The sequence below is a fragment of the Nicotiana sylvestris genome, chromosome 2 (genome assembly GCF_000393655.2).
Source record: "Nicotiana sylvestris chromosome 2, ASM39365v2, whole genome shotgun sequence".
Taxonomy (NCBI): Eukaryota; Viridiplantae; Streptophyta; class Magnoliopsida; order Solanales; family Solanaceae; genus Nicotiana; species Nicotiana sylvestris.
Genome location: NC_091058.1, coordinates 138,281,960 through 138,297,683, shown reverse-complemented (window position 1 = coordinate 138,297,683; position 15,724 = coordinate 138,281,960). Strand labels below are relative to the sequence as shown.

General features: G+C 41.9%; 2 protein-coding genes and 1 non-coding gene across 3 annotated transcripts; 2 read left to right on the top strand and 1 right to left on the bottom strand.

The window, feature by feature from the left end:
- Positions 1 to 2,879: 2,879 nt before the first annotated feature.
- LOC138885669 (uncharacterized) lies at positions 2,880 to 4,062 on the bottom strand. The gene is made up of 2 exons (XM_070166643.1): positions 3,498 to 4,062; positions 2,880 to 3,229 (listed from the first exon to the last, which is right to left on the bottom strand). Exons 1-2 carry the CDS (start codon positions 4,060 to 4,062, stop codon positions 2,880 to 2,882), a joined length of 915 nt encoding a protein of 304 aa, XP_070022744.1.
- Positions 4,063 to 4,597: 535 nt separating this feature from the next.
- LOC138886612 (small nucleolar RNA R71) lies at positions 4,598 to 4,704 on the top strand. Its single transcript, XR_011405662.1, has one exon. It is a non-coding gene; the product is annotated as a small nucleolar RNA R71 (small nucleolar RNA).
- Positions 4,705 to 7,550: 2,846 nt separating this feature from the next.
- LOC138885668 (uncharacterized) lies at positions 7,551 to 9,120 on the top strand. The gene is made up of 2 exons (XM_070166642.1): positions 7,551 to 8,744; positions 9,076 to 9,120. The coding sequence occupies exons 1-2, from the start codon at positions 7,551 to 7,553 to the stop codon at positions 9,118 to 9,120; spliced, it is 1,239 nt and encodes a 412-aa protein (XP_070022743.1).
- The last annotated feature ends 6,604 nt before the right edge of the window (positions 9,121 to 15,724 follow it).

Here is a 15,724-nt window from a genome sequence, read left to right as displayed (position 1 = left end):
CAGTTTCTGTTGGATCATTCTGGCAAACACACAGAAAATTATAAAGTTTCATCTTTAGATCCCAAAAACAGGGTCCATATGTACTTAGAAAAATCATCTACAATGACAAATACATGTCTCTTGCCTACCTTGATCCTCACTCTCATTGGTCCACATAAGTCCATGTGAAGGAGTTCTAGGAGTTTGGAGGTGCTAACAATCTTTTTAGAACTAAAAGGTGACCTTACATGTTTCCCTCTCACGCAGGCATCACATACCTTGTCTCTCTACTTTTGGTAATCTAAGGACCAGGTCCTTTACTGCCATTTTGGTGAGTTAAGAAAGACTAGCATGACCCAGTCTTATATGTGTCACAAACCAAAATTTAACTAGTCATGATGGAACCTAACCAAACCCACTATGTAAGACAATTAACAACAATCAAATTCAAATGAGATTTACTAAGAAATAAGCAATGAAATAAATGAACTTTTATACAAAATCCTAAGGATTGGTGGTACAAATCATGAGTTTCTAAGATCAAGAGTTTACAAAAGTGGTATGAAATAAATTTATCATCTGTTTGAAATATACATAAACAAATTTATAAATCTAAAACTATCAAGAACAAGAGGTAGCTATAACCGGAACATAGGTACATCTTTAGTGCTAGCTCCTGCCATACACATCAACAAATCAGCTCCAAAATCTAAATGCAAGGTGCAAAAGTGTAGTATGAGTACAACGACCTGATGTACTCAATAAGTAACAAACCTAACCTTCAGTTGAAAGCAGTGACAGGCTTGGACAACGGTCATAATCCAACAGCAATAGCCAAGAACAACTCGTAACAATATAATAAAATAACACAAGTAATAACTCAAAGATATGATGCTTAACTCACTCACAGTTACGAAAAATAGGCATGCTTTTCAGTATAATAGTAAAACCCAAAATCTTTCTCCAAAGTCACCAAAATATAAGTATATGATGATCGCAAAACACACATTTAAATTGTGCTCGCTAGTGAAAGATAGTATAGATTAATTATCATATCCACAAGGATTGAAATTAAATAGTGTTTTCATAGCTTGTAGCTTGATTGCTATCTAGGAGAAACAACAATTGATATTTATATGATTACTAATTTAAATTGACTAATAATCTACAGCTATTGACTAATGACTATTGAGATGAGGAATAAGAAATTAAGGTTATCATCGGGAGAATATAGGATTTGACAGGATAAGTGCAAGATAATTATTCAGGATCTAACTCTAGATAATTCACTTCTAATGTTCAAGTGAGTCTCTCGAATTCACTCTATTATTAGTTCAAACGTTCACCAAAAACTCCTCGCTCGATTAAGTCTTAACTTTACGAGATGAACCAATTTAAGAACTGTGAAGATATGCAAGAATGCATAGTGGATCGGTCTTTAGGAAAACCTCTTTTGATTATTTTCCTAACTAGGTTTAATCAACAATTCAACTAAACTTTTTCGACTAACTAGAAGAATCTATGAACTCAACCACAAATATAATGCAAAGATATCACAAGTTATCCCTCTTTCGATTACAAGAACAAGCAAATATAGATGCAATAATTAAATCCTCCAAAATGATTCAAATACATAGAAATAGAGTTATATCCACAAAGAATCATCAATACACCAAATCCATCAAAAACCAAAAGGAACTACTCCATAGACATGGAGAAGTTCTTCACAAATATAACTAAAGTATAGGAAAACTTAAATTCAATCCAAACCCGGATCTTGAGTGAGGTAAGAATGATGAAATCCTTGTGCTTGTGTTCTTCCCAAGCCTCCTTAGCCTCCTTATGTCAAGAATGCGTCAAAATTCCTAAAAATGGTGTTTTCCCATGTATTTAAGCCATCCCCAGTTAATCCCCTGACAAAACTACCCTTTTTAGCGGAAATGGGAAGTCACTCTAACATTTTTAGGCTACCGCGCCCCACCCCTCTCCATGCGGTGCACTTGTGGTATATTCCAGAACACTTTGCAAATACAATCTAGCCACATTTTGCACTACCGTGCCATGCCGCGCCGCGCGTCGCTCCATGCCGCACAGTAGTAGAGCTTTTTGTCTACAGTCTTGCGTTTTATTCTTGATGTATCTTTTCATTATAACCAACTTAGGCAAAATGAATTCTTTAAGCAATTTAGGCACGTTGAAACAGATAGTCAATTCAAATAAATGGTAAGGCTTGTAATGTGGTTGCTAAAGAAACAGGATTACAGGCTCAAAAGGGTTACGTAAGATACATAGCAATTAGGTGGGTAATAGCATATATGTGGCTCAACAAAGAAATGCCTATATCTCTTCCAAGACTGAACAAAACTACTATTTTGCTTTGCAAACACACGAGACAAGTTCTAGACATCAAATGCACTGCACTGAATAACACCAAACCTCACACACACGTGGCACATAACTCAATCAAGATCGGACTCATCAAGACACTCTAGTCAAAGCATTTAAGCAAAGTCAAGATCATACAATTTATAGTACTTATACAAGAGTCAAAAATGTAAGCATATGCGTCACAATTAAAGCATTTACTATTCTCAAGGCATAATATAGTCAAGGGATATTGCTTCCGTTTCAAATCACAACATAACGTTTCCTGCTCCTAAAAAATTAAAACTAACTACACCTGGTTCAAACAAAACCCCGGAAAAAGAACCGAGGCACAAAGAAAACCCAAGGGGGTTTTCAAAATTGTCAAAAAATGCCAATAAAATGAATTACAAAAACACAAATATACATCTATAAATTCTACACACATATACATCCCCACCCCACACTTTAAACTATGGCATGTCCCCATGACACACTAATAAAAAGTAAGTGGTAAGGAAAACTTCCCTAAACATCTAGTCGGGGTTTGAGTCAAAGTTGGGCTCCATCCCTCGTGCCCGAACTAGTGCACACATCCATGCATATAACTTTTTCTCAGCTTTCTTGGGGTACACCCCACACTTATCTTTTTCACTCACTGCAGCCTTCTCTTTTACACCCTTCACTTTCCACACAACACTAGCAGCTTGCTTCTCCTTTTTCACCCCCGTTTCTACATTCATCTCAAAAGTCACAGTCTCCACACCCACTCTAAGCATGAGTTTTCTCTCATATATATCTAGTACTGCTCTACCCATTACTAGAAATGGTCTTCCTAGAATGAAGGGGACCTCCTTGTTCTCCTTCATCTTTACCACTATAAAATCTACAAGAAATACAAATTTATCCATTCAAACTAAGACATCCCTCGGGTATTAGAGTCGTTTGGTCTGCCAGCTACAAAGATATTGGTGCAGACCTTATCTCTCTAATCTCCTTCTCCAGTTTCCTATAAATATATTAAGGCATTAGATTAATTGAGGCACCAGAATCACATAGAGACTTATCAAAATTAATAGTGCATGAAGAGTAAGGTATAGTAAAACTCCCTGGATCTCAATACTTTTGCGGGAGTTTATTTTGCAATATTGTACTGCAATGCTCTAAGAGCTTGACCACTGAAGTCTCTTTTATTTTCCTCTTTTTTGCTAGGATCTCCTTCAAGAACTTGGGATAAGCCAACATTTGTGAGAGAACTTCAGTGAATGGTAGGTTTACATGAACCTGTTTTAGCACGTCTAGAAATCTCTTGAACTGATTGTCCAGCTTTTCTCTACTTAACTTTTGTGGGAAAGGCAGCGCAGGCATATTCTTACTCTCCTTAAGTTCCTCCCTTCTCAAGTTCTTTTCTTTCTTCTTTTCAACACCACTTTTTAGTTGTATCCCGCTTTCTTTTTCATGTCTCAAATCTTTTTGGATTGGGGTGAGATCTTTTAGCTCTTGGACCCTTCTCAAAGTTTCACCATTTACTGTTTCTTTCGGATGTCTTTCTGTATCAGTCGGGAGTGTTCCTGGGGCTCTCTGAGATATTAAAGAAGCTAAGTGCCCAACCGATCTTTCTAGGCTTCGAAAAGATGTATTCAATTCCTTGATAGCTGCATCATGGGCATCAAGCCTCTCATCTATCTTGATAATGAAGGTCTTCATAAGATCTTCCATGCTGGATTGATTCAACTATAGAGACTGATAATGCGGCCTCGGGTGATTTTGAGCTCCTTGTTCCTGAAATCTGAGGTTGTTTTGTTTCCATGCATTTGCAGTACCCCCAGGTGAACTCCATGAAAAGTAGGGGTGCCTCTGACCCATTTCATTAAAAATATAGTTTCCTACAGCATTCACTTTCTTAGTTGAGGCTTGACCTTCATGAGTAGGATGTCCTCTTTCACATATATCACAAGTTGTGTGGTGTACATTTTGCAACAAGGCTACAGTAAGCTTTCGTAGTTCTTTATCCATATCATAAAGTTGTACTTGCACAGATGTAGTAGCATCAACTTGGTGAACACCAGTTGATTTTCTTCTTTCCACACTCTTAGAGGGCCATTGATTAGCATCTTCAGATAACTCATCAAGAATTGCAACTATTTCCTCTGGAGTTTTCTTCATAAAAGGGACTCCAACTGCATTGCTCAATGTTCTACGCGAGGCCGGTATCAATCCATCCCAAAAATCCTGGAGCTGCATCCAGAGTTCAATTCTGCTATGTTGACACCTTCTAACTATTTCCTTAAACATCTCATATGCTTCAAAAATAGTTTCAGTCTCTTTCTGGCAGAAGTTATAGATTTCTCTTCTAAACTTGCCCGTCTTAGCTAAGGGGAAATATTTATCAAGGAATTTTCTAGTCATTTCCTCTCATGTTCTAATTGATCCATTTAGCTTGCTTCGAAGTCACTGCTTCACATCATCTTTAAGTGAAAAGGGGAATGCCCTTAAATACACTACATCTTTTGACACCCCATTATATTGAAAGGTGTTCATAATTTACTCAAAGTCCATCAGATGTGTGTTTGGATCTTTGTTCATCTTCCTTCTGAAAACGTGCCTATTCTGAATAGTTTGAAGCAACTCTTGCTTTAACTCAAAATTGTTTGCTGCAACTGGCTATGGTCTAACACTTGACAATCCCTAATTGTAGAGTGGTCTGGCATAACCACCCAATGCTCTACCAGGACCGGGTACCGCATTTTGGAACTGGACTTTAATCAAGGGTCGATTAAGATTGAATCTTCGACCCCTATTATCTTTGATGGTTTCATCAACATCTCTACGGGTTGCCTCAACTGCTATCCGTGCAATTTCTTCTCTATGTTGGGTTGCCTCTCTTGCAGCTGCCTCTAACTCGTTGTCATCATTATTATCCATGTGTTTTTGGGTTGAAGGTTTCCCCAAGAACTTTACGGTGAAATCGTTCTCCTTCCTAAGTTGTCACAAGTATTTTTCTAATTCCATTTTGTAAGGTATTACTTCCTTAGAAGAAGATCGTGTCATACACCACAGACTTAGCCTGTTGTCGGCACACGGAGGAGAAACCTATGAAGAACAAAATAAAAGATAAAAAGAAAGAAAAAAATTCCTGAATTAGAACTACAAACTATTTCAAATACTATTAATTTCCAATTCCTTGAAACGATGCAAAAATTTGACGAGCGCAAACACACACTTAAATTAGGCTCGCTAGTCAAAGATAGTATAGATTAATTATCATATATACACGGATTGGAATTTAACAGTGTTCTCGTAGTTTGTATCTTGATTGCTATCCAGGAGGATCAACAATTGAGATTTATATGATTACTAATTTAAATTGACTAATAATCTACAGCTATTGACTAATGACTATTGAAACGAGGAATAAGCAGCTAAGGTTATCATTGGGAGAAGATAGGATTTTGATAGAATAGGTGCAGGATAATTGTTCAAGATCTAACTCTAGATAATTCACTTCTAATGTTTGTGAGTCTCTCGAATTCACTCTATTATTAGTTCAAACGTTCAGCAAAAACTCCTCTCTCGATTAAGTCTTAACTTCACGATATGAACTAATTTAAACACTATGAAGATATGCAAGAATGTATAGTGGATCGGTCTTTAGAAAAAATGTGTGTGGTGAAATCTGGGGGACTGATTTTCCATTGACATAATGCTTCGAAGAGTGACCCCGGAAACACAGGATCTCGGGTCAGTCGCTTCCCTCGAAACCTGTCGATCCCCTGCCAAGAATAACATCGGCTGAAGCCCCGATGAACGCAGGAATCCCCCCGAAGAATGCACCTGGGATCAATCAAATCTACTCAAGCGGCTCGACGTCAGCCCACATGCGACGTAAAGCTAACAGGCTGTCACATCTCATTCTCTTTTGTCATACTACTTATCTTGTACTTAGTTTGGGCATCCCCTTCCTATAAAAGGGGGGTCACAAACATCTTGTAAAGCAGCTCCAATCATCCTACTCAAGGGCAATAATATACTCTCTCTTCCTCGCTTCTCTAATTTACTTATTCTCCTTGGCTCAAAGCCATTTATCTTCGGTCATTCTTCTTGTTTATCACTTGGTACTGGCTCGAGGTCGTCTCTGTATTCATCGCCTCTTAACTTGTTCTTCATTATATAATTTAATATCAGCCGAAAGAGCCTTGTCTAATTATATCTTTAATTGTTATCCCATCCCCGGCTATACCCAGTAGTTTGAGATCGATACTAACGCCGACCTCGAGGTCCCATCGACCATCTCTACATCTGGGCAATACCCCCACCTTCGGTTTGGTTACTACCTCTTTTTACCACGCATTTCATTGTCAAACTTAGCATTCTTAGCATTAACTGCTTTAACAACTAGCTCGATAATTGATCACGTATTTTTAGAATCTCATTTACAAATTTAATTATTGTTACCATTTTCACGGTAAACAGTTTGGCGCCCACCATGGGGCTAAAAATAATAGTGACTATTTTCTTGCTAGTTTCGTCACACAAACGCACATTATCTTTCACACTTTTTCTTGTCCAAGATCCTTTGACTTCAGGCCAAAATGTCTGACTCGGTAAACGGAGTTGAGAACAACAACCTCAAAAATCACGGGGAAAATGGCGTGGCTATCCCGGCCGCTGGAGGACCTCTCAAAATCATCATATTGCTCTCGGACCAATACTAGTGGACGCAGATTCATAGGATGCACAATAAGTCGATGAAATTTCTCACACTGACAGGACGTACAGCACAACGACCAACAGGAAGCTCAAAAAACACCAGCCTGGGAAGAACAGAAAATTAGTCTTCATGTTATTTTTGAAATGTTGTAGGCACAACAACTGGTCATTGCTCAGCTGTAAAGCCATCTGAGAACCACTAGCACAGCGGCACCAGAGACGCTCCCCCCGCCGAGCGAGCACTCGAAAGGTCAAGCAACAACGGGTAAGTGGCTGACCCCTCCATCGTAAAAATGCTCGAGGACCACACCAAAAAAATCGAATCAGGTGAGAGAATGATTGCAACCAACGACAAAAAAGTCAAGACCTACAACTCCAGGGTCGATCAGATCCCAGGTGCGCCCCCGGTCCTCAAAGGTTTGGATTCAAAGAAGTTCATTCAGAGGTCGTTCCCCGAGGAAGTAGCCCCAAAGCCTATCCCGAAAAAATTTAGAATGATGGAACTCCCTAAGTACAATGGCACCTCTGACCCTAACGAACACGTCACTGCATACACCTGCGCAGTAAACGGCAACGACATAAAAAATGACGAGATCGAGTCCATGTTGCTGAAAATATTCGGAGAAACGCTTTCAAAGGGGTCCATGATGTGGTACCATAACTTGGCTCCCAACTCCATAGATTCGTTTTCCATGCTAGCAGACTCCTTCATAAAAGCACATGTTGGAGCCATCAAGGTAGCAATGAGGAAATCCGATGTTTTCAAAATCAAGCAGAGAGAGAACGAGATGTTGCGAGAATTCGTATCTCGCTTCCAGATGGAACGGATGGAGCTGCCACCAGTCTCCGACGAATGGGCGGTGCAGGCCTTCACCCAAGGCCTGAAAGAACGAAGCTCGATGGCTTCAAAACAGTTAAAGCAAAATCTAATTGAATATCCGGCCGTGACCTGGTCGGATGTTCACAACCGATACCAGTCAAAGATCAGGGCCGAGGATGACCATCTAGGAGCCCCTTCAGGATCAGTATACCCAAAAAGACTCCTAGCAAAAGAGTCACAACCAAGAAAAGAAAGGTACCAACCGTACCTTGAAGACAGAAGGAACGCCTTGAGGCACAACCTACCCTGCAACGATCGGAGGATAGATCGAGGACAGGATCCTCGAGGGCTCATCAACAGAACCAAGTTCGATCAAAATATGGTGCCGACAAATGCTCCCCACTTATCGGAATACAACTTTAGCGTTGATATATCAGACATCGTGTTCGCTATCGGCACAATCAGGGATGCCAAGTGGTTGAAACCAATACAGTCGAACCCTTCACAGAGAAATTACAACTTCGTGTGTGAGTTCCACAACACACACGGTCACATGACCGAGGATTGCCATCAACTACGAGAAAAAGTGGCCCGGCTACTCAACAAAGGGCACCTTCAGGAATTCCTTAGCGATCAAGCCAAAAATCAAATTCGAGACAGGGAGGCAACCAAGAAGAATGAGGCAAACGAAGCGCAACACATCATCCACATGATCATAGGGGGTGTCGATGCCCCGCAGGAACCCGTGATGAAGAGAACAAAAATATCCATCACCAGGGAAAAACGGACTCGGAGATATATCCCCGAAGACGCCCTCACATTCAGCGAAGAAGATATCGAGGGCCTGTCTCAACCCCATAATGATGCCCTGGTAATCTCCTTTCTTGTAAATTATTTTCAGATAAAATGTGTACTCATGGATCCAGGTAGCTCGGCTAATATTATCAGGCAAGGGTGATAGAATAGCTTGGATTGCTCGAACGGATCGTGCCCGCCACTTGGGTCCTCTATGGGTTCAACATGGCAAGCGAAACAACGAAAGGAGAAATCGTCCTTCCCATTACCGTGGCCAGCACAACTCATGACACCTGTCATGACCCGGAATTCCCACCCTCGGGAGTCGCGATGGCACCTACTCGTAGAAGTTAGGCAAGACACGAACTTAGAAATCTTTAACACTTTTAATTTAATCCTTTTTACAGATTATATTACCAAGTGATAAACATCTAAATGACAGCGGAATATGAGATTTAAGCAGAAGTCTTAAATAAATATAAAACCAAAATATTTCGAAAGTCAACACATGCCTCTACCTAGAAACTGGTGTCACATTATCCACGGACTACTAAGAGTACTACATACAACAGTTTGAAGTAAAAATAACATTGTTTGTCTCGGATACATGAGATAAAAGAACATAATAAAAGATAGAGGAGACGTCGGGCCTGCGGACGCCTACAGGACTACCTCGGAATCTCTGTGGATTGAAGGCTGGCTCCCAAGCTATTGATCAAGTGCTTCTCCTATATCTGCATATAAGTGCAGAGTGTAGCATCAGCACAACCGACCCCATGTGCTGGTAAGTGTCTGGCCTAACCCCGGCGAGATAGTGACGAGGCTAGGACCAGACTCCAGATAAAACTCCAGATGAAAATCACAAGATAAGACTCACGGTCATGCTTGACACCAACGCATAGATACTCATCACCATGCCTATACGTCATACTCGACAAGAAACAAATAGCAAATAGGACACAACTCCTAATCCCTCAAGCTAAGGTTAGACCAAATACTTACCTCGATGCCACAAACACAACTCAAGGTTCAATTATAGCTTTACCCCTTGATTCTACCGCCAAGAGCTGACTGAAAGGGCCTAGGAAGATGACCTCTACCATAGGAATCTCTGCCTCCAGACGAGGCACCACTGAATCTACCTGAATGATGGGGCCTCTTATCCGACCCATGACCACCTTCTTGTGACAGGACCATCTCCACTCTACGGGCCACATTGGACGCCTCCTGAAAAATGATCTAATTCTCAGCCTCCCTAGCCATCTGAAGGCAAATTGGTTGAATAAGACCATTAATAAACCTCCTCACCTTCTCTCTCGGTAGAAAGTATGACAAGAGCATGGCGAGCTAAGTCGATGAACCTGGTCTCATACTAGGTAACCGTCATGGAACACTACTGGAGGCGCTCGAACTGCCTCCGATAAGCCTCTCGCTGAGTAATGGGGAGAAAGTTCTCTAGAAATAGTTGTGTGAACTACTCCCAAGTCAAGGCTGGTGATCCGGCTGGTCTAGCTAAGCAATAATCCCTCCACCAAGTCTTGGCGGATCCAGACTAGCGAAATGTAGCAAAATCAACCACATTGGTCTCAACAATACCCATGTTCCTGAGAACCTCGTGGCAGCTGTCTAGATAATCCGGGGGATTCAGTAGATGCACAGCTAAAAGTGGAAATGAAGAGCTTGGTGAACGTATCCAGCCTCCACAAAGCATTGGCAAACATAGCCGCTCCATCACCGGTCTGAGCTACCACACCCAGTTGAACTGCTCCAACTGGCTAAACTACTGGAGTCTGAATCTGAGGAGCTACCTGCTCCATAGTGCGAGTAGCAGGAGTTTGGGCCCCTCCTCTAGCCTGAGAGACGGCTGGTGCTACAAGAAGCAAGCCCGCTCGGGTGACACTCTTCATGAGGCCCACTAATCGTACAAGAGCATCCTAAAGGACTAAGGTAGTAATAAACCCCTCTGGGACCTGAGCTGGGCCCACCGGAGCTGTTGGGGCCGGAACCTCATCATCAAAGTCAACTTGAGGCTCCGCTACTGGGGCTGCTGCTCCGGGCTGAGCTCTACCCCTACCTCGGCCTCGCCCTCTGCCCCTCATGGACTGCTAGGGGCTCGGGCTGCGAAGCGGTAGATGAGGAAGCGCGTGTTCTCGCCATCTTCAAAAGAACAGAGTAGAAGTTCAATTAGCATTGAGAAACAAAATCGCACTACGAGAAAGAACAAATGTGAAGTTTTCCTTACTCTATAGCCTCTGGGGGAATAAATATAGACGTCTCCGTACCGATCCCTCAGACTCTACTGAGATTGTCCACGAATTGTGAGACCTATGTAACCTAGAGCTCTGATACCAACTTGTCACGACCCGAAATTCCGACCCTCGGGAGTCGTGATGGCACCTACCCGTAGAAGCTAGGCAAGCCATGAACTTTGAAATCTTTAACTCTTTTGTTTTAATCCTTTTTACAGCTTATATTAGCAAGTGATAAACATCTAAATGACAGCGGAATATGAGATTTAAGCGGAAGTCTTAAATAAATATAAAACCAAAATGTTTCGAAAGTCAACACATGCCTCTACCCAGAAACTGGTGTCACATTATCCACGGACTACTAAGAGTACTACATACAACAATTTGAAGGAAAAATAACACTGTTTGTCTCGGATACATGAGATAACACAACATAATAAAAGATAGAGGAGACGTCGGGCCTGCGGACGCCTACAAGACTACCTCGGAATCTCTGTGGACTGAAGGCTGGATCCCAAGCTATTTATCAAGCGCTGCTCCTATATCTGCACATAAGTGCAGAGTGTAGCATCAGCACAACCGACCCTATGTGCTGGTAAGTGTCTGGCCTAACCCCGGCGAGGTAGTGACGAGGCTAGGACCAGACTCCAGATAAACCTGTGCAGTTATATAATATACAGCAGAAATATAAACAGGTAATAATAGTTTAAAAGGGAGGGGGAACATGTTTCGAGGAAACATATCAATTCTATCAGAAACTTAATAAAGTATGAAGAACACTCGATGTCTACAATGAATATGATAACAATACTGTTGCGGCGCGCAACCCGATCCCTTATCATTTAACATTGTTGCAGCGTGTAACCCGATCCATATATATAACTGTTGTGGCATGCAACCCGATCCAATATAATATCTGTTGCGGCGTGCAACCCGATCCACATATATAACTGTTGCGGCGCGCAACCCGATCCACATATATAACTGTTGCGGCGTGATACCCGATCCAATATAATATCTGTTGCAGCGTGCAACCCGTTCCAAATATACAGTCAATAATAACCATAATTAACCGTCCTGGCAAGGGATCAACAATAGACTACACTATCCCGGCAAGGGAACTCAACAGTACAAGTATATACGTCCCGGCAAGAGAGAAACAGCCATAACCAAACTTTTTCCAACATCTAACTATCTCAACTAGTTTCAACATCGAACTACCTCAGCTATAACTAAACTTGTTACAACACCTAACTACCCAGCTATAACCAAACTTGTTAAAACACCTAACACGAAGAATCATCAACCTAAGCGCCTGTAATATCAATTAAGAACACAGTGCAAGGGAACCTCAACTCAACAATAGCCCGACAAGGGGGCAACATAATGATCTCTTTTCTTTCTCACTTTTACTTCACAATTCACTTCACAACTTGAGCCAATGCTCTAGAGTTTCGATTATCACTTATACTTTCACAATTTGTTATACAACTGGAGCCAACGCTACTCAATGTTCATAGGTCACAATTCTTTCCACAACTTTACACAACAAATAGAAATTTTCACCAAGGCATGAATAATACAACGAGATCATGAAAATCACAAGATAAGACTCACGGTCATGCTTGACACCAACGCATAGATACTCATCACCATGCCTATACGTCGTACTCGACAAGAAACAAATAGCAAATAGGACACAACTCCTAATTCCTCAAGCTAAGGTTAGACCAAATACTTACCTCGATGCCACAAACACAACTCAAGGTTCAATTATAGCTTTACCCCTTGATTCCACCGCCAAGAGCTGACTGAAAGGGCCTAGGAGGATGACCTCTACCATAGGAATCTCTGCCTCCAGACGAGGCACCACTGAATCTACCTGAATGATGGGGCCTCTTATCCGACCCATGACCACCTTCTTGTGACAGGACCATCTCCACTCTACGGGCCACATTGGACGCCTCCTGAAAAATGATCTAATTCTCAGCCTCCCTAGCCATCTGAAGGCAAATTGGTTGAATAAGACCATTAATAAACCTCCTCACCTTCTCTCTCGGTAGAAAGTATGACAAGAGCATGGCGAGCTAAGTCGATGAACCTGGTCTCATACTAGGTAACCGTCATGGAACACTACTGGAGGCGCTCGAACTGCCTCCGATAAGCCTCTCGCTGAGTAATGGGGAGAAACTTCTCTAGAAATAGCTGTGTGAACTACTCCCAAGTCAAGGCTGGAGATCCGGCTGGTCTAGCTAAGCAATAATCCCTCCACCAAGTCTTGGCGGATCCAGACTAGCAAAATGTAGCAAAATCAACCCCATTGGTCTCAACAATACCCATGTTCCTGAGAACCTCATGGCAGCTGTCTAGATAATCCTGGGGATTCAGTAGATGCACAGCTGAAAGTGGAAGTGAAGAGCTTGGTAAACGTATCCAGCCTCCACAAAGCATCGGCAGACATAGCCGCTCCATCACCAGTCTGAGCTACCACACCCGGTTGAACTGCTCCAACTGGCTAAACTGCTGGAGTCTGAATCTGAGGAGCTACCTGCCCCATAGTGCGAGTAGCAGGAGTTTGGGCCCCTTCTCTAGCCTGAGAGACGGCTGGTGCTACAAGAAGCAAGCCCGCTCGGGTGACACTCTCCATGAGGCCCACTAATAGTACAAGAGCATCCTAAAGGACTGAGGTAGTAATAAACCCCTCTGGGACCTGAGCTGGGCCCACCGGAGCTGTTGGGGCCGGAACCTCATCATCAAAGTCAACTTGAGGCTCCACTACTGGGGCTGAGCTATACCCCTACCTCGGCCTCGCCCTCTACCCCTCATGGACTGCTAGGGGCTCGGGCTGCGAAGCGGTAGATGAGGAAGCGCGTGTTCTCACCATCTTCAAAAGAACAGAGTAGAAGTTCAATTAGCATTGAGAAACAAAATCGCACTACGAGAAAGAACAAATGTGAAGTTTTCCTAACTCTATAGCCTCTGGGGGAATAATATAGACGTCTCCGTACCGATCCCTCAGACTCTACTGAGCTTGTCCACGAATTGTGAGACCTATGTAACCTAGAGCTCTGATACCAACTTGTCACGACCCAGAATTCCCACCCTCGGGAGTCGTGATGGCACCTACCCGTAGAAGCTAGGCAAGCCACGAACTTCGAAATCTTTAACACTTCTATTTTAATCCTTTTTACAGCTTATATTAGCAAGTGATAAACATCTAAATGACAGCGGAATATGAGATTTAAGCGGAAGTCTTAAATAAATATAAAACCAAAATGTTTCGAAAGTCAACACATGCCTCTACCCAGAAACTGGTGTCACATTATCCACGGACTACTAAGAGTACTACATACAACAGTTTGAAGGAAAAATAACATTGTTTGTCTCAGATACATGAGATAACACAACATAATAAAAGATAGAGGAGACGTCGGGCCTGCGAACGCCTGCAGAACTACCTCGGAATCTCTGTGGACTGAAGGCTGTCTTTCAAGCTACCGATCAAGTGTTGCTCCTGTATCTGCACATAAGTGTAGAGTGTAGCATCAACACAACCGACCCCATGTGCTGGTAAGTGTCTGGCCTAACCCCGGCGAGGTAGTGACGAGGCTAGGACCAAACTCCAGATATACCTGTGCAGTTATATAATATACAGCAGAAATATAAATAAGTAATAACAGTTTAAAAGGGAGGGGGAAATATGCTTCGGGGAAACATATCAATTCTATCAGAAACTTAATAAGGTATGAAAGAACACTCGATGTCTACAATCAATACGATAACAATACTGTTGCGGCGCGCAACCCAATCCCTTATCATTTAACATTGTTGTGGCATGCAACCCGATCCAATATAATATCTGTTGCGGCATGCAACCCGATCCACATATATAACTGTTGTGGCGTGCAACCCGATCCAATATAATATCTGTTGCGGCGTGCAACCCGATCCACATATATAACTGTTGCGGCGTGCAACCCGATCCAATATAATATCTGTTGCGGCATGAAACCCGTTCCAAATATATAGTCAACAATAATCATAATTAACCGTCCCGGCAAGGATCAACAATACACTACACTATTCCGGCAAGGGAACTCAACAGGACAAGTATATACATCCCGGCAAGAGAGAAACAGCCATAACCAAACTTGTTCCAGCATCTAACTATCTCAACTATAACTCAACTAGTTTCAATATCTAACTACCTCAGCTATAACTAAACTTGTTACAACACCTAACTACCCAGCTATAACCAAACTTGTTACAACACCTAACACAAAGAATCATCAACCTAAGCGTGCGTAATATCAATTAAGAACACAATGCAAGGGAACCTCAATTCAACAATAGTCCGGCAAATGGGAAACATAATGATCTCTTCTCTTTCTCACTTTTACTTCACAATTCACTTCACAACTCGAGCCAATGCTCTACAGTTTCGATTATCACTTATACTTTCACAATTCGTTATACAACTGGAGCCAACGCTCCTCAATGTTCATAGTTCACAATTCTTTCCACAACTTTACACAACAAATAGAAATCTTCACCAAGGCATGAATAATACAACGAGATCATGAAAATCACAAGATAAGACTCACGGTCATGCTTGACACCAACGCATAGATACTTGTCACCATGCCTATACGTCGTACTCGACAAGAAACAAATAGCAAATAGTGTAAGCACGTGATTTTTGACCCTTCCCGAGAATTTTCACATTTTTAGCGTGAATATGTGAAATTGGGTCTAGTATAGCTATTTTAACTATTTTCACTTTATTTCGTTGCAAAAAGAAAAATTT